The following is a 22244-nucleotide window of genomic DNA, read 5'->3' on the forward strand; positions in this document are numbered from 1 at the left end:
ACATCTATGACAAGTGCTACAGGAAGTGTGGGGTGAAATGTCACCTGAGTATCTGGACAAACTGACAGCTAGAATGTCAAGGGTCTGCAAAGCTGTCATTGCTGCACGTGGTTGATTATAAGTAGTTTAAGAAGTTCTGCAAAAAAACAAAAAAAAAGTATTGTAAATTTTCATGTTATTAATGTCCTGACTATACATTGTGATCAGTTGAATGCCATTTTGGTGAATAAAAGTACCAATTTCTTTCCAAAAGATTGAAATCTGTACATTATTACAAACTTTTGGCTGCCAATGTAAGTATTCAGACCCTTTGCTATGACACTTGAAATTTAGCTCAGGTGCATCCCATTTCTCTTGATCATCTTTGAGATGTTTATACACTTTGATTTGAGTAGACCTGTGGCAAATTCAAATGACTGGACATGGTTTGGAAAAGCACATACCTGTCTGTATAAGGTCTCACAGCTGAAAATGCATATTAGAGCAAAAACTAAGCCATGAGTCAAAGGAACTGCCTGCAAAGCTCAGAGATGGGATTGTGCCGAGGCACAGATCTAGGGAAGGCTACAAATAAATTGTGGCTGCATTGAAGGTTCCCAAGAGTACAGTGGCCTCCATAATTCTTAAATGGAAGAAGTTTGGAACAACCAGGATTCTTCCTAGAGCTGACCAATTGGCCAAACTGAGCAATCGGGGGAGAAGGGCCTTGGTAAGAGAGGTGACCAAGAACCTGATGGTCACTCTGGTTGAGCTCCAGAAATCATTTGTGGAGATGAGAGAAACTTGCAGAAGGACAACCATCACTGCAACACTCCACCGATCTGGGCTTTATGGCAGAGTACAGAAGCCTCTCCTCAGTACAAGACACATAAAAAAGCATATAAAGGACACTTAGACTATGAGAAACAAGATTCCTTGGTATGATTAACTATTGAACTGTTTGGCCTCAATTCCAAGTGTCATGTCTGGAGGAAACCAGGCACCGCTCATCACCTGTGCAATACCATCCCAACGGTGAAGCATGGTGGTGGGAGCATCATACTGTGGGGGTGTTTTTCAGTGGCAGGGACTGGGGACTGGTCAGGGTTGAAGGAAAGCTGAATGTAGCAAAATACAGAGATATTCTTAATGAAAACCTGGTCCAAAGCGCTCAGGACCTGACTGGGCCGAAGTTTTACCTCCCAACAGGACAATGACTCTAAGCACACAGCCAAGACAACACAAGAGTGGTTTAGGGACAACTCAGTGAATGTCCTTGAGTGACCCAGCAAGAGCCTGGACTTGAACCCAATCGAACATCTCTGGAGAGATCTGAAAATGACTGTCCACCAACGGCCCCATCTAACCTGACAGAGCTTGAGAGGATCTGCAGAAAAGAATGGCAGAAAATCCCCTAAATCCAGGTGTCCAAAGCTTGTCGCATCATACACAAAAGACTTGAGGCTGTAATCGCTGCCAAAGGTGCTTCAACTAAATACCAAGTTAAGGGTCTGAATACTTGTGTCAGTGTGATATTTCTTTAATATCTGATTTTTTTTTTTTATACATTTGCAAAGTTATCAAACTTTTTTTTTTTTTTTGCTTTGTCATTATGGGTTATGGAGTGAAGATTGATGTTAAAAAAATATTGAAAGCATTTTAGCATAAGGCTGAAACATAATGTTTTTTTATTTATTTTTGTTTTTTTAATTAAGAGGTCTGAATACTTTCTGAATGCACTGTATATCCAATTCATTACACACACACACACACACACACACACACATATATATATATATATATATATATAAATGCATTTATAATTTCTTAATTAACTATTAATTTAATTACTATTAATGTTCTCATAAACACTTCTTTACCACTGGTTTGCATTAACTGAAATACATTATGAAAAAAGAATATTAAACTGCTTATATATGCACTTAATAAACAATAAAGTATTTGCTACAACGATTATAAACAAATAACTTGCTATCTGTATACAGCCTATTAATGACTTGAAAAAAGCCCATAATAAGGAACAATGTGTAGAAACAATAATTTATAAATGATCAATTAACTATAAACAAATGCTTTATAAATACTTTACTCTGTGTAGTTATTATAAAGTATTATTATGATCATAAATACTAATGAAGATATATTTGGTTACACTCTTTTAAGTTGAGCCAAAATAAATGTACATAGATTTGAGTGCAATACAGCATTCATTGTTTTGAAAAATGTAGATCTACAACCATACGTTTGGAGTGCATTGACCATTTAATATCATGAATATAAATTGATGTAATTTTAAATACAACATTTTAAAGAAATTGAATAAACACTGATATGATGTTAGTGCATGCTTCCACATGTTCTTTAACATAGTGGTCTCAGAGATGGAAAGCGCTTTCTCTCCTTTTTAGATACTTTTTTATTTGACTATCCTAACTATGCACTATTATGGGATGCATTTTATTATTTTCAATTAGCACTGTTTTCCACTCACCAGTTGAGAACCACAGCTTTAACCTTTTAGCCACGTTCAGCTGATTGTCATTTTTGTATTTCTATCTATCACAGTAACACCACAGAACAGTCTGAGGAGTAATGACTGAAAAGAAAAATCATTACACAAGCCAAACTACATAAGAAAAAGAAAGATGAATAAAGATTCAATGTTCCCTAATGTAGAACCCATTACTGTAAACTGATCTCTAATCCAAAGTTAATGTAGTTTATGTACATTGGGTATTAAGACTACTGTCAACCCAGTCTGCTAGATAATTAGAAGAAATGAGACGGTATTACATTCTTTTTGTCTTGCTGTATTTTTCTTTTATGCAAACACAAAGTTTTGCTCTATCTCTTTGTGTAGCTTGTCAGTGTCACATTAATGGATCGCTGACTGAGGTTTGTCATCAGGAATCGGGCCAGTGCCAGTGTCGACAACATGTTGTTGGACTTCAGTGTGACGAGTGTTTGGTGGGTATATTCAACACAAACACACATACAGTACATACAGTAACACTCCTATATATGACATTATCTTTTCTCGTAGAATCACGTCACTATACCTACATTTTTGTGATTTGTATGTGTCTCGCTGTACTCATCATGGCAGTATCCTGGAGAAATGAACACTAGAGGCGCTACAACAACATTGACTTTTATGTACTTTCACACATATCAGCAGATCATCAGTTCATAAACACTTTTTGCTCTGTTCCTCACACAATGCTTATTATACCTACACTTATGAACACTTTTACTATAGCACATGACTCATTTTAATGTTTGCAATTCATAATCAGCTACATTTACAAGCTTGTTCGAGTGTGATCAAATTACTTGGTAGATCAACTGATAGAGTGTTGCACTTGTGATGTAAAGGAATCGGGTAATGAGTTCTGAAGAGCACACGAGTCGACACGTGAGATGAAAGTGTCATAGAAGCAGTACAAAATGACGTGGTTGCTTCATCAAATTTGTTTTTCATCGCACATTTGCTTTTTCTGACACTATCGGTTAGATTTAGTTTTAAGGTTTATGGCAGTGAGGTCGGTTTTGTTGATTTAAAACTTGATAGAGCATTCTTAAAAACCTCATCCGTTTAAGAGGACATTTAACTCACTTCTAGCGCCACACAGTGGACATTTTCCCTTGTAACTGTCATGATGCGTGAATGAACCACGTAATATAATTTGGCACAAATGTTGTCACAGTCACATAATTTTCAAGAGATCAGGCTGGACAAATTTAAGGTTAAATCAGTAAAAATGGCATTATGGTAATATAGGTCTGTCGTAAACCCTAGTGAGTCTGATGTGAAGGCTATTCCTAAAGGTTGGCAGCGTAATTATGCCTTTTAAAATGATTTGGCCAAATTCAAATGCTGCATCACGTGGATCCTATGATAAGACTTCATTAAAAATGCATTTTGATGATGTCAGTGAAATAAAAGTCAACTAAATCAAGCTGAAAGAGATTTTGTGTTATATTATTATGTACAGTATATGAATATGTTTACTTATTAGGTTCAGTTCATTTAGGAGGCTGCCTTATTATGTTGCTGCACTGTTCATCTTAGACAGCAAGACAACTCGGTTATGGAACAGAGCTAAAACAACATACAAAGATTTTTAATGATCAGAACATTTAAAAGATATATATTTTTCACAGTCATGTTCAATGCTATACATGTTGTAATTGTGTCATTTCATTACTTTGGTATGAGTGAATTTCTCCTATTGTCAGCTCAAACAGCAGACACAGGCAGGTGAACCTGTACACTCATATTCATCTCTCTGCTCTTTTGCTTTCCTGAACCTGTGTGTGTGTTTGTTCAGCCAAATTGTTGGTGGGACAGTGATTCTCAGTTGTGTAGGCCATGTCAATGCAGTGGGTGGGGCTCCATGTTCCAGCGCTGTGACTCGGAAGGCAGGTGCATCTGTCGGGCCGGTTACGTAGGCCACAGGTGTGACCTAATGCGTCCGGCTCACACCCGCAGGGAGACACGGCGACCCGTCCAACAGGTTCCCATTCAACACATCCAGAGATGGGAGAGCAGAGGGGGCTGCCCTCGAGGGGCGTTCCGCCCCAGTGCAGGGGTAAACACACTGCATGATGGGTGCAGAGTGTGTGTGTGTGTGTGTGTGTGTGTGTGTGTGTGTGTTGGTGTTGGTGTGTGTCCTGCAATGTTCACGCAGATGTGCTCGTAGAGTAACTACAGGTGGAGTTCATCACATTAACCATTAACATGTTCCACTATCGCAGGGGTTAGCAAACTTTTTGACATGGAATGACATTTTTTTTTCCTGGTCAATGGCTGCCCCTGCACTAACGTCTTTGTGAAATGCTTTGCTTAAAATTATCTGTTGTAGTATCTTTCTTAAAAATAAATGTGTTGGTTTGGTTGGTTTGTTGGTCTACTAATTTAAATCATCTTTTGTTTCTAATCACAAGTATGCATATTTTTAGCATTAGTGCCTGTGGCGGGGCAGGGTCGTGAGCGTATTAGGCTAATTGAGCCTCCTTTCCATTGGTCGATCTTTATCCCTCACAGAGGCTCAATTAGCCTAATACGGGACTGGGTGTGTAGGATCACGACCCGGCCCCGCCCTCCTCCCTGCCACAGTGCCTTTATAATAAGAGTGATACAATAAGTAAATGTTTATACCAATAGACAGGGTTGGGAGGGTTACTTTTAAAATGTATTCCACTACAGATTACAGAATATGGGCTGTATTTTTGTGAGTGCTGAAGACTGAATTTAGTATTTTTCCCCGTTGTGAAGTCACGGAGCAACACCAGTTACATTTGCCAATAAAAAGTACATGCATTAGTTTTAGTTATCAGACATAGGAGAGAAAGTTAAACATGAATTCTAATGACATTATGTGATGGTCTTCATCTTTCTCCTCCTCTTCTTCATCTGTCTCAGTCATACTTGGTTTTTCTCATATTTCTCTGAAGAAAATATATATGCAGGGCCTATTTAAGTCCATCCATAGGAAGAAAAAAAACATAGGCTTTCCTTTGTCTAGAGCAGACACCACTCTCTCCCCCCTTAATTTGATCCACATGTGTATATGGAAAAATGAGGTAATGTAAAGAGCTTATGTAAGACTTACATGATAACTTGTATCAATTTGAACTTACACGTGGCTGTAAGAATGCATATAAGACACATGATATAAAACATATCAAAATCATTGCAAATAATGATGATATTCAATAATGCATGAACATTTTATTCTTCAAGTGCGTATAGTGCAGCGCTACGATCTTTTTTTTTGAGAGCGCCAATTTTCTTGAGAGCGCTAATTATAAGTGAAATTTTCCTGCCAGTGCCAGGGGTGGGAGTGTTTGCGCCACTGTGGGTGTATTGTATGTAAATGAAGTGGCACAAAGTGCAATTTGCTATTTTCCTAAGAATTTGCTTGTTACGCTAAGACGTTACCGCCTCGTAACTCAGTGCCAAATTCAGTTCTTTTTTTTGCAAGATTTCATCAGCAGGTGGTAATAAAGTTCATGTCCAAATTCTTAAAATATAGTGGATCATTGTTGTTGTCAGATACAGAACTTCAAAATAAGAGTCCTTGTCAGTTGGAGCCATTTTGAGAGAAAAAAAATATTATGAGAGCGTGTTAAACTATATAAAGGTCATACCTTATTTTTTTCAACTATTACCAATTGTATTTATGATCTAATTTATATTGGTATTTTTCCTTGTTGTCGTTGAGTGATCTTTAAACCGCTACAAACGGTGCTGGTAGAAGTTGGACAGTAAAACGTTTGGATTTGGTTAGATTTTTTTTTACCATTTTGTTATATGATTATATTTCTTTTTTGTTAGAAGTGTAATTTGAATTTAGAAATATATTTGGTAAACATTTTTCCTGTTTCAATAATTTGTATTTTATTTATTTTTTCAAAATCGACCGGTACAAGTGAAGTGTGTGCTGATACAATCACTGTATATACTAGCCATGACTTGTCTGTCAGTAGATGAAAATTTCTCATAAAGTTTTGCATAAAATGAGCACGTGTGACTGTCATAGAACTATGTGTGACATTCATCAAAGAAGAACGTAATTATCAATTCTTCTAATTCATTGTAAACAGTCCATTTACATGGACAGCTTCTTATGAATGTGTTGTCTTTGTTTAAATCATTAGTGCCAGAGGGAATGGACTTTACTGTATAATCACTATACTATACTGATGCTGACATTAAATAACTGGAGAAGAACCTCAGAATTAAACTGCACTCGGTCCAGCGTTTTTGCGGTGTGCGCCGGTGATTTTGCCAAACCCACTTGTGCCTAGACTTAGCGCACGCTTGTGCGAAAATACCAAAACTTCATGGCCAAGCCCATTGCACGTGTGACTTAAGACATTGCGTTGCACTTAATGCTTGCGCTCTTAAAATAGGGCCCTACATGCTGTAAAATGTCATTTGTAACATATTCTGTTAGATTACTCATCTTCAGTAATGTAATTTAAATCATTCGGATTTCTTCTTGAGCATTGGCAGATTGTTTTTGGCTATAAACAAGAGAAAAATATGTAAAAAAATCTGCCAGTACAGGAAAACTAAATACACTTATATAAAAAATACATGCTCTGACAAGCCTAAATATCTTATGCAGTGTTGCTTCTCAAGTATATTTATTTTATGGAATTATTCATTTTTATTTCAGGGAAAAAAACAGTATTAAGAGTGAAAATATATATTTTTTTATACAAAGCCCATTATGTGAACACACTTATTTACTCCGCCTGATTGTATCTTCAAGGATGATAAAGCGTATTGTGCATAGTTTGGTTTGGGTCTTAATGATATATTTCTGTATAACATTTGTTAAGTATTGCATATCATCATGGCGGCAAGACAGTTTGAGTAAGTTGAGCTCTTTGTGCACGCAGCCTCACACTCAAAAAGCTCATGCCACAGTCAAATGCTGTGCTTTTTTATTGTTCAGTCTTGTCATAGTCTGTAAAAAGCACAAGGCTTTTACTGACTTGACTTGCCTTCTCTTGGAAGACAGTTTTGTCATTTTGCCTCACAGCTCAAAACTCAATACAGCACTTTTAACAAACACTTTGCATGATGATTTTGATGGTGTGTGTGTGTGTGTGTGTGTGCATGCATGTTTGCATATATTTGGAATCAATTGGGAGGCACTCGCAGTGCGTGCCAGGAAAGCATTCTTATTTGTTGCTATGGTGACAGCACACCTGCTTCCAGCAGACAGATGGATGTCAGTCACCTCACAGCATCGACTGCCACAGTGGGTTCACATCCACATGCTGCGCACAGATTCATCATCACTACATAATCATTTTTGATCATTAAAATTAAATTGTTGGGGAAATGACCTGGCATTTGACCTCTTAACAAGTCTTTACAATCAGTCTGAGTTAGCGAGCAACAGAGGAGTGTAAAACAGGTATTAAGTAGAAACACATGATTCATTTTGGTTTGGTCTGATCTGTTATACTGTAAATGCAGGTCTGTTCAGTGCTGTGGTCTGTGATGTGTTTAATCAGGCCTTTGGCTCTCCAAGTTTTAATGAACTAAAGGTGGTGTTTGATATTGTCTGGTTTATATGATTATACGTGGCACTTTTACAAAATGAGGCTTGAAAATCAACATTAATCCTGTTTACTTTACATGCTCCAGGTCCTATCGTGAACAGTTAATGTGCACATTATTCAAAAGATTTAATAAACAAGTCTTTGTAAACTTTCATCAAAATATAAAAACATGCTCTGCCTCGGAAACGACTTTCCTTTTCAGCTGATTTCACTAGTCGCTCTTACTATTTAACCTCTCATCTTCAACTGTTTGGCTCCATCCTGTATTTAATGGCCACTTTTATGGTCCAATACATTTCTGATGGATAAAATTTAATTATCGCAATTAATCACATATCCATATTTGCTGATAAAGGCCCCAAAATAAAGATAATTCAATATAAATAATACATATATCAAACAAGTCTTGTTGTCTATGCAGAGTCAGTCAGTCGGACACTTTTGGAGCATTTCACTGGTTTTCAGTATGCTGTGTCAAGATAAAAGTAGTGAAATTTTTAAAATGCCGCCTGGAGATCCATGTGTTCTGTTGTTCTTTGTCCAGCTTCTTGTGTGAGCACCTCTCATTCTGTATCTGTGCTATTTGTGGGGGCTAACTGCCCCCTGCTGATGTGCCTGGTAAAAACACAAAGTTACTTTTACTTCAATTTGCTCCAATGGTATGAAAATACTTTTATTATGGCATTTACTTTCAGGATAGGAGCCATTATTAATTGCTTTGACCTTTTTTTATGTGATATTTGTCACAGTATATATTTAATTGCACTAAATTACTGTAACTGCGCAGACTGATCACATTGTGGAGTTAAAGTATTACTGATGAAATCGGTCTGTGCTTACTGAAATTTGAATCACTGCCCCAGAGGCTGAAGGTGGAGGTGTTGTTGAATGTATAAGCATGGGTGAGCTCCACTTTCTGGGTAACATGTCCACATGTGTTTTTAGTTAAATAATTTTTTTTAAATTAACCGCACACCTTAACCCAACTCTAACCCTAAACATAATAGACACTGGGGCAAAAATGTAATTTTAGAAAAAAAACGCACATTTCAAATTGCGCTTACCCACTTAACCTGTGTTACTGATGCTGCTTGCGCAACATACTATCAGTAGCACTTGAGGAAAATGTGTTGAAATGTGTTGCAAAAATGTCTGATAGGGGATGGCGCTTGTCAGTACTTCGGCAGAATAGGGTTGATTTCAGGGTACATGATATATCGTAAGCAACATCTCAATTTGCAGTGTTGTTTTATGTTGACTTGAACAAGTCACATTATGTACCATTGAATGGGGGCTTAACCTTCCGAAAATATTGTTTGTCCATCTCAGCACATCAAACTAAAAATTACTGTATATGAGCTGTTTTGATCATTTGGGGTTCGCTATTTCTTTAGCAACACTTTTACCAAAATTTAAGACGTAAAAACATTGATTTAAGATAGATAAAATGTAACTTAAACTTACATAATATGAGGGGAAAATATGAGTGATTATATTTTCTCACAATAACATTAGTTTGCAGTTGCAGTAATAACGTTAAAATGACCTTATTGTCATGAACTAGAAATGTATGTGGAATATTACCTTGCAGTTCTGCGCTTTTGAATGTGCAGCGAGGATCGCCCTAAAGCACTCCGGGTACATTAAAGAGTGTCATTCTGCATTCAGGATGCACATAAGCATTTGAGCCGCTCTGTATTGAGCCTTTCTTATTTCTTACTTTTCTTTATTTGATTCGTTTTTTCAATAAGATGCTATCGTTATTTAGCCTTTTTATTTGTTGAATATCTATTAGTCACCATGTTGAAATGCTACACTTAGCATACATACACAACCTGAGCTCTTTATTAGGAATGCTTTATTATGGTCCCAATAAAGTGGTCTTCTGCAGTTGTAGCCCATCCGCCTCAAGGTTTGACATGTGGTGCATTCTGGGATGCTATTCTGCTCAATACTCGAACCAGTCTGGCCATTCTCTGTTGATCTCTCTCATCAACAAGACATTTCTCTCCACAGAACTGCCGCTCACTGGATGATTTTTGTTTTTGGCACCATTCTGAGTAAATTCTAGAGACTGTTGTGTGTGAAAATCCCAGAAATACTCAAACCAGCCCGTCTGAAACCAACAATCATGCCACGCTCCATATCACTGAGATCATGTTTTTTTCCATATTGTGATGGTTGATGTGAACATTAATCGAAGCTCCTGATTTCTGCTTGATTTATGCACTGCACTGCTACCACACGATTGGTTGCTTGATTGTACAGGTGTTCCTAATAATGTGCTGAGTAAGTGTATGTCCCTCTGAAACATTTTGGAATGGGGTCACATGAACATAATGGAGCCTTACTATGCATTATTATCCTTAACACCAACTAGTCGATAAGTCATTCAAACAACTGACCGACTAGTCAATTATAAAAATTGCTATTTTGCACATCCCTACATTCCTGAACAATGAGACTTGTCCTTCTGACATGCATCTCTTTTACCTCATATACCTACCAAATGACCTGTATGTGGAAAGTGCCACAATGTATAGTCTAATAAAACCATGACATTTACAATAACTTTATTTACAGTGTGACATTTTAACACATCTCTCTCGCTCTCTCTCTGTCTATTTCCCCTTCATTAACTAGAATCCTCTTGTTATCCTCTGCAGGCGGGCACACACATGCAGGGCAGTCAAGGGTGTGTCCCATGCCACTGTAATTCGTTTGGATCAAAGTCATTTGATTGTGATGATAGCGGTCAGTGCCGCTGTCAGCCCGGTGTAACAGGACAGAAGTGTGACCGCTGTGCTTCGGGACACTTTGGCTTCCAGGAGGGCGGCTGTACACGTAAGCATTTACCTCTGAAGAGCTGGGTTTATTTCAATATCATGTTTGTGCATCCCTCATTCATTCCAGATGTGTGTAGAAAAATGTATCTCTAATAAAATGTTTCACAAATGAAACAGCAGTGAAATCAAGGCCGTTTCTAGGCATACCACCCAAAAACAGTTACATTTTTATCTACAGGTCATTAGATCTAGAGTTCTGCTGTTATAATAATAATAGCCTCAGAATATAGAAGGGTTGGAACTCCTAAGAATTTAATATTTCATTTCTATTCAGTCATTTTCACATTAATGAGGAAACACCAGCAATAAGGATGTGACATCTCTCTGTTACGGACGTGACGTAATGTAAAAGTGACACTTACATGATGAGGGAAAACTATCCAATATGCTTTGAAACCTGCAGGCTTCGACCGCTGAGACATCGGTACTGTACCATTGATCGCTCCTCATTTCTGTGGTAATGAGTAAAATAAAATACATAATAATAATAATAATAATAATTCAAATGAAGTCTTATATATTCTCCCTGAGAGCTCATTTAATATGTAATTTCTGTTACATTTTACAGTGATACATTTTAGTAGAGGTGATGACAGGACTGGGCGATAAATCAGTCTTGATATTTCGTAAAAAATCTACGATATCGATATTTAGACTGTTCATACTTTACAGTGGTTAGCACTGTCGCCTCACAGCAAGAAGGTCCAGGATTGAGTCGCGGCTCAACTGGGCCTTTGTGTGTGCATGTTCTCCCTGTGTTTGCATGGGTTTCCTCCGTGTGCTCTGGTTTCTCCCACAAGTCCAAAAACATGCAGGTTACGTGAATTGGAGACTTTAAATTTCCTCGTAGGTGTGAGTGAGAGTCCCCCAGCCACTGGGGGTTGCGTCAGGAAGGGCATCCGGCTTAAAACCTGTGCCAAGTCAAATATGCGGATCACGGGTAGTGTGCTGTGGCGACCCCTAACAGGAGCAGCCAAAAGAAGAAGAAGAAGCCTGTGATTATTCTTGTAGACAATCAGGTGTGTGTCTCTAAGAGCGTTTTCACACCTAGTTCATTTGAGCACTCCAAGCGCTAGCAGATCATTAGCACAAGTGATTCTCAGATGGCTTGAGTGACACTCATGCGCCGATGAAAAGCTTTTTTTTTTATCAAAAATACTCTGGATTATTGAGATTAATATGAATGTAAAGATACCGATATCATTTGGCGTAAGCCTTAACCTATGGTTCAGCACTCGGATATTTGCTCTCTCTCTCTCTCTCATTAACTGGTTTGATTTGATCAGATAAACCAGCTGAACACCTGCTTAGTGAAGTCAAAGCTGTTTATTTCTCAATCCTGGTTGTGGAGGACCCCAGCACTGCAAATTGTGCATGTCTCTCATATTTAACACCTGATTCAACTCATCAGCTCATTAGTAGATGCTCCATGTTCTGAACTGGGTGACATCCAAATCGTGCACGACCCGGATTGAGAAATACTGCTCGCAGCAATAATATGTTCCTCTGAGTTGCTCATTTGTGGGTTTAATCTAGATTCTCTGTCAAAAATGTGTATAAATGTGGGCCATCTTACAAAAGCCATAACTTTTTTCTGCTATGATATTACACACAGCTCAAATAACACCAGAGAGCAATAAATGAGGTGAGCAAACGCTGTCATTTACAACAGGTGCTCAGCTGTGTTCTGCAATTGACTCTGTCTCTCTCCCTCTCTCTCTCTCTCTCTCTCTCTCTCTCTCTCTCACTCTCTCAGCATGCCAGTGTACTCATATAGGCAATAACTGTGATGCTAACACAGGTCAGTGTATCTGTCCGCCCAACACCGTTGGAGAGAGATGTGACAAATGTGCACCCAACCACTGGGGCCATGACATCAGCACCGGCTGCAAGGTACAGCTCATCTCATCTCTACTCCCTCTGTCACTTTCTCTCACTCTCTCCATGATGATTTTCCTTCTGTCAAAACAGCATTATTATTCATACTCCATAAAGGGGTTACTAGTGCTACTACTGTATGTATTTACATTTACATTTGAAGCATTTGATAAAAAATACTTATCATGAACATGTAGTTCTGTGTTTCAAAGGTCAGAGTTAAGGTTAAGTGTAGGGTCACAGCGGGACTCTAAATAAACCAATTTCACATTACCAATTACCAATTGAAATGAACAATTATTACAGAAATGATCAATTTCACATGTGAATCTTTTCCCAGAACAAGGGTTACCATCTAGCACCACATTGCACCACAATACCCGGATGAAAAATTAGCTTATTCAAAAAATTCAAGAACACAAGAAAACGGCATTTACATGACGTTTGACATCAACGGGACAGTCTCTGCTTTTGATTAACATAAAAATGAGCATTGGAAGTTTAATTCATATAGATATTGGTAAATATTCTGTATATATATATATATATTATCAAAGAAGTTCATTTCAAAGCTCCAATGGTTCAGCAGAGGATTCTCATCTTATTAAGAAACATTTTTGAGTCTTTGGAGATTAAAACATTTTTTGATGTGTCATGATAGGTTTTTCAGATCAGTGGTTTGGTTTCTAGGCTCTTGAAAGTTCCAGTACATAGATGGATTTCTAAAGAACTACACAATAAAAAGGAACCTGTAAAAGTTGGTTCTTCTTTGCGGTCTTTATTTTTAAGATTGGTCAGTCATATGCAGTGAAATGTATTATTATTATTAATAATATTAATTGAATATGTATCATTTTCTCCACAGGCGTGTGGCTGTAATGTGTTTGGGTCTGTGACGCAGCAGTGTAACATAAACACGGGCTGCTGTATGTGTCGTGAGCAGTTCATGGGTGAGAAATGCGACGAGTGTAAACTGGGTTACAGAGACTTCCCACAATGCATTACCTGCCAGTGCTCCTCAGCAGGCTCGTCTGCGGAGACCTGCGATGCAGATTCTGGCGTCTGCGCATGTGCAGACAGAAGCGGGCAGTGCTCGTGTAAGGTACCCAACCAGAGCTAAAACTCTAAGATTCATCTATTCATTGATGCAAACAATGAAGCTGTTGATGCACAGGATTGCACAGGATTGCAAAAATAACTTCAAATGGATGTCTTTGTTGAAATTGTTGTAATATGTAATGCATGATTATTAGGGGAATAATAATAACGCATCGATTATTAAATAATCGAACAATAAACGACTTCCAGCATAAACTGAATATCGTCTGATGAAAGGCACTTATCTCCAAAAATGTTATTTTTCAAGAAACTCTTTTTCTCATAAACAATCTTACAAAATGAACTGACAATAGCATCATTATTCACCTTTAGCACTATAAATAGAATTCTATCATTACACATCTGTTAGTGAACTGTTCCATATTTTAATTGGACTTTTTGTTAGTGAACGTGGTTTTCAGTGGCACATGCTCAGTCACAGACTCGAGTCTTACTGTTCATGTTCCCAAAACTCAGTTGGTAGGTTATCGATTGCTAGAGAATTTATTTTTGGATATATTCTGAGCTTTCACTTACTATTCTAGATCGAAATCAGTTTTATGACTTGGGTTTCTTGTCCAGTTGTTGTGTGGACTGCTGGTTTTGAGATGCATTTTCCGGGTCCAACGCATAAATTGCCTTTCACTAGCATTTTCCTGAAGATGGAAATCTGGCATCTGTATATAACTTGTATAGTCTACTTTTTAAAGACACCTGACATTGTGCGTACATGAATAGCTTTGGTTGCCAGGGAAATCACAGAGCCAGAACGATGTAGGCAATCACTTCACTAATCTTCAGAATTAAAAACAATAGTGTTATTTACACAAATCTATGCTTTTGGACTCCTTTAATAGTTGTACATATTTTAACCCTGTTTTCAAAGAACAAGACGAGACACTTTAGCTTGGTGATGATGTTACTGATGAGCAGACGTGACAGTTGACGCTCTTCAAACATAAGAGTGGGACATCCGCAGTTTTTATGGACACTTCTGAAGGCCAATGGAGATACTTGTTAAACAGCCTGATTAAGCATCATTTCATAGGTCATTTCATAGGTCATTTCATAGGTCATTTCGATGCACAATTCAAAAATAGGAAGAGGTCATTCGGTGCGTTCCGTCTATGGTACAAAGTCAAAATTGACAAAAGTGGAGATACGTGTTTTTCATTGGACAGCGACAATATTTTACACACTGATTTCTTATCCTAAATACAATATTCCACCTTTTTTTGTTGTAAAAATCCACCGAATCCAGTTCCAGATGGAGATGTGTTCGATTGAACTGTGTAAAATAATATTAGATCCTTTCAAACGAATCAAATCCAATTTAGTAAAATATTATTATGGGAACAAATAATTGTCAGAGCACTTATTTACATATCTAATGATCATCATAGGCAGTTCATGTCATTTCTTGTTATATTGTATTGTCATTTCCTGTAATGATTCTGTTTTGAATGCATTCAGCTGTAAATGTCATTGGTGTAAGTCAACATGGTAAAAAAGAAATGCCAAACATGTTAACAGCAATGCACTTAATAAGTCTATGGGGTAAATCACTCTGAAGGGTTTAAAAGAAGAAACGTGAAGCTCATTTATTGTTAAAATATTTAGCTGTATCCAATCTTTAATGTTAGGATCAGTGAAAAGTAAACTTGGTTAATTAGCTTTGTATTTGAAAGAGTATGTAACTTGTAACTTTACAGTACTGAGTAAAAAGTACTTTATTACTTGTAGCAATGCCCATAGGAATTACATCTGTAGTGCATAACCAGGCGTACTTCAATGTAGTCCCTGCTCAAAATGATGATTGAAAACACACATTGTTACTGAATAATGAATATACAGTATGTGTTGTAATAAAACATTGAGCTGCACATTTCTGTTTCTTAACCCTCTCGTGCACTTCCTCTATAGACTTCCATTGTTAATGTATTTACTTTAAATGCAAAACTGCCTGGAATATTCCTTCAGTAGTATTAATACAAGTCAAAATCTGTATTTAAGGGGACAGTTCACCTAATGATGAAAATTCTCTCATCATTTACTCACCCTCATGCCAACCCAGATGTGTATGACTTTCCTCTGCTGAACACACATGAAGATTTTTAGAAGATTATCTCTGCTCTGTTGGTTCATACAATGCAAGTGAATGGGTATCAGACATTTGAAGCTCCAATAAGCACATAATTGCAGCATAAAAGTAATCCATAAGTCTCCAGTGGTTAAATCTATATCTTCAGAAGTGATATGATAGATGTGGGTGAGAAACAGATCAACATTTAAGTCCTTTTTACTATAAATGTCTACTTACACATTCTTCTTTTGTTTTTGGCAATTCACATTCTTCGTGCATATCGCCACCAACTGAGCAGATAAAAATTTATTAATATAAAAAATAAATATTGATCTGCTGTTCACCCACACCTATCATATCGCTTCTGAAGACATGGATTTTTATGTGCTTTTTGGACCCTCAAATTTCTGGTCACCATTCACTTGCATTGAATGGAACAACAGAGCTGAGAAATCTTCTAAAAATCTTCATTTGTGTTCTGCAGAATAAAGAAAGTCAAACACATCTGTGATGGCATGAGGGTGAGTAAACGATGAGAACATTTCTGGGTAAAATATCCTTTAATATGTGACTATGAACTTTAAAAAAGACTCTCACAATCCTAAATCCTGGTAATGTATATGTTTGTGTGTGTGAAGGATAACGTGGAGGGAGTGAGGTGTGACCACTGTAAGTCGGGCTCATTCGGCCTCAGTCACAGGAATCCACTGGGCTGCAGTCAGTGCTACTGCTTTGGGTTAAGCAGCTCGTGTACAGAGGCCACGGGACTCATCCGTATGTGTGTGAGTACATATACTTTATGAGTAAATAAACTTCACTAATGTGTTTATGGGTTACTCAAACATATCTGTATATATATATATATATATATATATGTGACATTAATCACCATATCAACAACATAAACGTCATATTAAACTTACATCTGCACAGACACTGAAGACAACAGAAAAACAAAATTGACTAAAATGAATGAATATGACATGATGAAATACTGACTATTTTATGGGCATTTTTGTCAAAAAACGAAACAAATAAAACTGTGTGAAAATTAAAGGAATATTCCGGGTTCAAGTACAAGTTATGCTCACTCCACAGCATTTGCGGCATAATGTTGATTGACACAAAAATATATTTCTAGTCGTCCTTCCTTTCCTTTAAAAAAGCTCAAATGTGTGTTCCAGTGAGACACTTACAATGGGAGTCAATCCGTAAACATTACGGATAAGACATCTGCTGAATGTCCTTTTGACGTCCGAGAGGAAAAGTCTTATAGATGCTTTGCAGATGGACAAACAAACAAAAAGGTATATGCTAGATAAACTATTCTAAATATGAACTTAGCATCAACAGAGTAGCTAGTTTTAAACACGTGCCTGTCCCACCTCAGAGGTCTTGACCTTCTCGACTGTATCCAACAATTAAACTCATGCAATAGTGTCCCAATAATCATTTATATGAACTTTAATGGCCAAAAACATCATGTTCATTTGTGTTCCACATTCTGTGTGCAACCCTGTTACCACTGATATTCTACAAACTACTTCATCTGGATGTAATTTCTTCTTTTTTGACAGTTATTTTGATAGCATGACTTATGTTTTGTCATTGTTAAAGCATATCTATAATAGAGTTTTAATAGAGGATTTATTTGTCTTGTACGTCATTGCGGGGGTGGGTTGAGGACACCTGTGACTCTGTTTGTGTGTTTTTATGGTTGTCTTAATCATCTACTCCCAATGTTGGCTGAGATGCACTGTTACCAGGGAAACAGTAAATATTAATAAAACTCCAGAGCTTCCTACCTGCCATTTTCTCTCAACCAAACTCACAACAGGCACAAAAAAGAGCGACTGAGTGTGCCAAAGAGCTAGAGAGAGAAAATAAAACATTTTTTACAAAGACGTCCAGAAAGGCATCAAGGGCAGACTGGGAGACATGGCCCTTGTTTGTTTTTAATAAAGGTTTCCTACAGATCCACAAGCTCCTATAATCCTCTCTGTGTCCATGGAGACAAGCTGTGGAATATGGTTGAAGGACACTTTACAAATGAGCTAAAATCGAAACAAATTAAATAAAAGTTGCAGATAATCTAAGTTTGTTTGCTGTCGGAGAGGATTTGTGAATCCTTTTACTCATTAAGTCAGTGAGTCGTGAGATTGTGTGTTGACGTTGTGAGGGTAGTTTAGTCGCCCTGTTACGTTTCTTTCTCTCACGCACATCTAGCAGCATATGCTTCTTAATACACACAAAAATGAATCATGAAAGACATTTGAGTTCATTATTACATTTGTGTGATCATTTAAGCAGACCGGAATCATTACAATGAGCATGCCGATATACTTACTCTGTTTAAGGGATTAGGAGAAAGCGGTTTTACGCACCCAAGTTTCTCCCAGAGAATGCGGCTAATGTGGTCATGTAAATGCATAAGTGCCATTCTGACAGTCAATTGGATTAATTAGATCAATTAGATAATTAAACAGTATACATTATTGTGGCTGATGAGTAAAGCATTCATAAGAATATATAAAAAGTGTCTTTAAAAGTCGATATATAATTGTTGTTTTTTTCATATGATTGAACAAATGCCTATCATTGTCCAACAGTCCACAGCAATCCATTTTACAATTACATTTGTCAATCTGTTTGAGGCAGACTTATAATATAAGAGCTTTTCTATTATTGCATCTTTGTACACATGAGTCAAAGAGACACTTTTGGAGTCTCACTTCGGTTGCATCATGTCATTAAACACTGTATTTTGAGGATGCTGTGATATGTTAAATGTAGTTTGAAAATTGAGAAAACAACTCAAGACACCTGCATTTGCAGTTGCGCTCCGTCCAGCTGTGTTTGAACACAAAAACGTGTCCAAATATTCAGGAAGTGTGTTTGCTGTCTGCACAGCTAGAGTTGTACTTGTCTCCTGCTGACTGAGAGTCTCATAACATGAATTGCTCTGATGGTAGGAATATTCATTGGAGTGACTTATTGCTGTTATTTTTTTTATTATAATCGCACTGAACTAATGCATTAAATCAACAGCCCTAATATGAACCAGTAATATCATAACCTAGTTTCTATGGTCCAATCAAACTCTGAGAGCTAAAATAAGGTCCTGTCCTACATCATTACCCACTGACTATTCTCGTTCACTCAGAATACATCACACTATGGAAGTTCAATGATTTGTGAATGCTGTTTGTCTTTGTTTAACCTGTTTAAGTTATCATTAGTGCATTACATAATCAAATACAAGGGAAGACCACGAATCTCTAAGTGATGTGCTCTACTCTTGTCCTGTAGTTGACTCTGACGCCGGAGCAGACCGCTCTTCCTCTAGTTGACAAAAGCAATGCACAGGAGAGCACAGCGGGCGTGAGCTTTCAGCATCCAGACATCATCGCTAACGCTGATGTGGTCCGTCAGCATCTGAGTGAGCCGTACTACTGGAGACTGCCCAAACAGTTCAGAGGATCTATGGTTAGATTGTTATTCTCGCTCTGTTAAACCTCAGACTGCATAAAAAGAAATATCATTTATTTGTGTAGTATTTCATATAACATATATTTTATATTATTTATTTAATATATTTAATTGAATAATTACAAAATAAATAAAAATGTAATTATGGGGTGACTGGGGCGAGTTGTCACATGTGGAAGTTCTCACAAATGTTATGTCTTAGTAACAAGTCCAATCACTTTCTAGGGTCCTTACTTTTACCTTAAGATTCATATATATATATATTCTCTGTTTCTATAAATCCACATATTTTTAACTAGAATAAAAAAACTGATATATGATGTTTCTGTCCCTAGTTTTAATATTTGAAGCCCCCTTTTGCATGAATAACCAGCTCCACACACTAATCTGGTGTGATTTTGGCCTATTGTTTTAGAGACATTCGCTTCACAATTTCCAGAGCTTTAGAACAACATCTAAAATATCAAAATATCACAGAGAATAACGAAAGGTCTGAATACGTTTGCAAGGCACCATGTCTCCTCTTCATTCATCAAGGCTCAATGTTTGGAGGTTTGTTTTTCAGATAACGGCTTATGGCGGCAAGTTGAAGTATGCGATTTATTATGAGGCCCGTGATGAGACTGGTCGCACCTCCTATGAGCCCCAAGTCATCATGAAGGGCGGCCCCAAAAGAGACAAAGTCATTATCCGTCACATGCCAGCACTTCAGATTGGCCAGCTGACTCGTCACGAGATTGACGTGACAGAGGTGAGTTCATTTAGATACCACATAAAGCAGTTTTTTCTTAACTGAAAAACCTGCTTTATAGTGTACCATAGTTTGATTTGGAGGCATGACAGTTTTTACCATGTGTAGTACATAAGCGCAATGGGCATGGACATGAAGTTTTGGTATTTTCGCACAAGCGTGCGCTAAGTCTAGGCACAAGTGAGTTTGGCAAAATCACCGGCACACACCGCAAAAACTCTGGACCGAGTGCAGTTTAATTCTGAGGTTCTTCTCCAGTTATTTAATGTCAGCATCAGTATAGTATAGTAATTATGCAGTAAAGTCCATTCCCTCTGGCACTAATGATTTAAACAAAGACAACACATTCATAAGAAGCTGTCCATGTAAATGGACTGTTTGCAATGAATTAGAAAAATTGATAATTACGTTCTTCTTTGAAGAATGTCACACATAGTTCTATGACAGTGACACATGCTCATTTTATGCGCATGGAAAATGTGATTCTCAGAATTTGGATGTATGCACCATTAAATTAAGTAATTATTAATAATTTTCTTCTACTGAGTTATAACGTTTGGTTATGTATGTAACCTCCGTTCCCCGAAGGAGGGAACGACACGTTGTGTCGGAGAAGCGACACTAGGGGTCTCTCTTGAGCACCGATATTCACCTCTGATCTATGAAAAAAGGCCAATGAGAGTTGGCAGCCAGTATTTGCATGTCCTGCCCCCGGACATACGGGTATTTAAGCGGCGCAAATATGGGAGTTCATTCAGGATTTTTCTGAGCCGGAAATGGTCCAGCCACAATAGTGGCTCGGTTCAGCGACATGGCGGAGGAAAGACACAACGTGTCGTTCCCTCCCTCGGGGAATGGAGGTTACATATGTAACCAAACGTTCCCCTTCTGTCGCTCTCTCCACGTTGTGTCGAAGAAGCGACACTAGGGGACCCATTGCAATCTTGCCATGTGCTGAACCGTGTACGTGAACTGCCGATACAGAGGCGGGCAGGGATTCATCCAGTGCCGCGCATCGTCTGTACCTGGCTGCACGTACCCTTCCCCAATGCCCCATACGAACATCGGGATCCTTCTAGTTACCCTGAGAGGGGAACAAGGCGATGTTTGCAAACATGGGAACGGGCCAGCCTGGCTGGGCCTCTTTTCTCTCTATGTTTCTCGCATAGAGCAATCACGGCCAGGGCCCTTACACGCATATAGGGAAGGGGTCTTACCCAGACCCTGCGGAGACCACACCTGCCCTTTTTCTTGGGGAGGAAAAGTGGTAGACACGTCACACGGCCATCTTTTTTAGGGCTCGTGTGGAAAGTATGGTGCGGTGGTAGATCCAGCCTCGAAAGGGGGAGTTGCTACAGCATGGCGACCGGGGCAGCTGTAACTGCCTAAGGGAGACACGGGGGTCAGCTTCGTAAGGGGACAGAACCGTGGAATTACACACAGGGGAGTTCGAGCAGGAGGCCTTACCTGTGGAGCACCTATACCAGTACAGGGTAGCCATCAGGGTACCCGCAGTGGCTTGGGTCGGCGAGTTCCTCCGCTGAACCGTGGACCCGGAGGGCTGGGGAGGAATCGACCAGGGTCCCGACTCGGAGTGGGGCGCCCTGGGAAAAAAGGCGCACTACTTAACCTTGACGTCAGGAAAAGGGCGCTGGGCGCAAGCGATCCACCTACGTGTTACCGAGTTCTACGGGCTCGGACTTGAGTAAACAGGAGACGCAACCGACTCAACGCGGAGGTTGTAAAACCTCGCAAAGGTGTTGGGTGTTGCCCAACCCGCGGCTCTACAGATGTCTGCTAGGGAGGTGCCCTTGGCCAGTGCCCACGAGGACGCAACACCCCTTGTTGAGTGAGCTGGGGCCTGCAAGGGTAGGGGCACGGCCTGGGTGTGATAAGCCAGTGTGATGGCGTCAACAACCCAGTGGGCGAGCCTCTGTTTGGAGACGGCATTCCCTTTCTGCCGTCCCCCAAAGCAGACAAAGAGCTGCTCAGAGCGTCTGGTGCTCTGTGTGCG

The 22244-nt window shown here is 38.6% G+C and overlaps 1 protein-coding gene across 4 annotated transcripts in view; it reads left to right on the forward strand.

Moving 5' to 3' along the window:
• The window catches only part of lama2 (laminin, alpha 2), a 385152-nt gene that overhangs the window by 245179 nt on the left and 117729 nt on the right, over positions 1-22244 (forward strand). For 3 of the 4 annotated variants that reach the window (XM_052095599.1, XM_052095597.1, XM_052095598.1), the window contains exons 20-26: positions 2861-2967; positions 10752-10929; positions 12688-12824; positions 13675-13911; positions 16629-16772; positions 19300-19476; positions 20045-20230. In XM_052095599.1, the coding sequence (XP_051951559.1) occupies positions 2861-2967; positions 10752-10929; positions 12688-12824; positions 13675-13911; positions 16629-16772; positions 19300-19476; positions 20045-20230 (1166 nt within the window). Of the gene's footprint in view, positions 1-2860; positions 2968-4331; positions 4593-10751; positions 10930-12687; positions 12825-13674; positions 13912-16628; positions 16773-19299; positions 19477-20044; positions 20231-22244 lie in introns of all 4 variants that reach the window. The other variant, XM_052095596.1, reaches the window with a different exon arrangement.

This window comes from Xyrauchen texanus, chromosome 28, assembly GCF_025860055.1.
Source record: "Xyrauchen texanus isolate HMW12.3.18 chromosome 28, RBS_HiC_50CHRs, whole genome shotgun sequence".
In the NCBI taxonomy this organism is placed as follows: Eukaryota; Metazoa; Chordata; class Actinopteri; order Cypriniformes; family Catostomidae; genus Xyrauchen; species Xyrauchen texanus.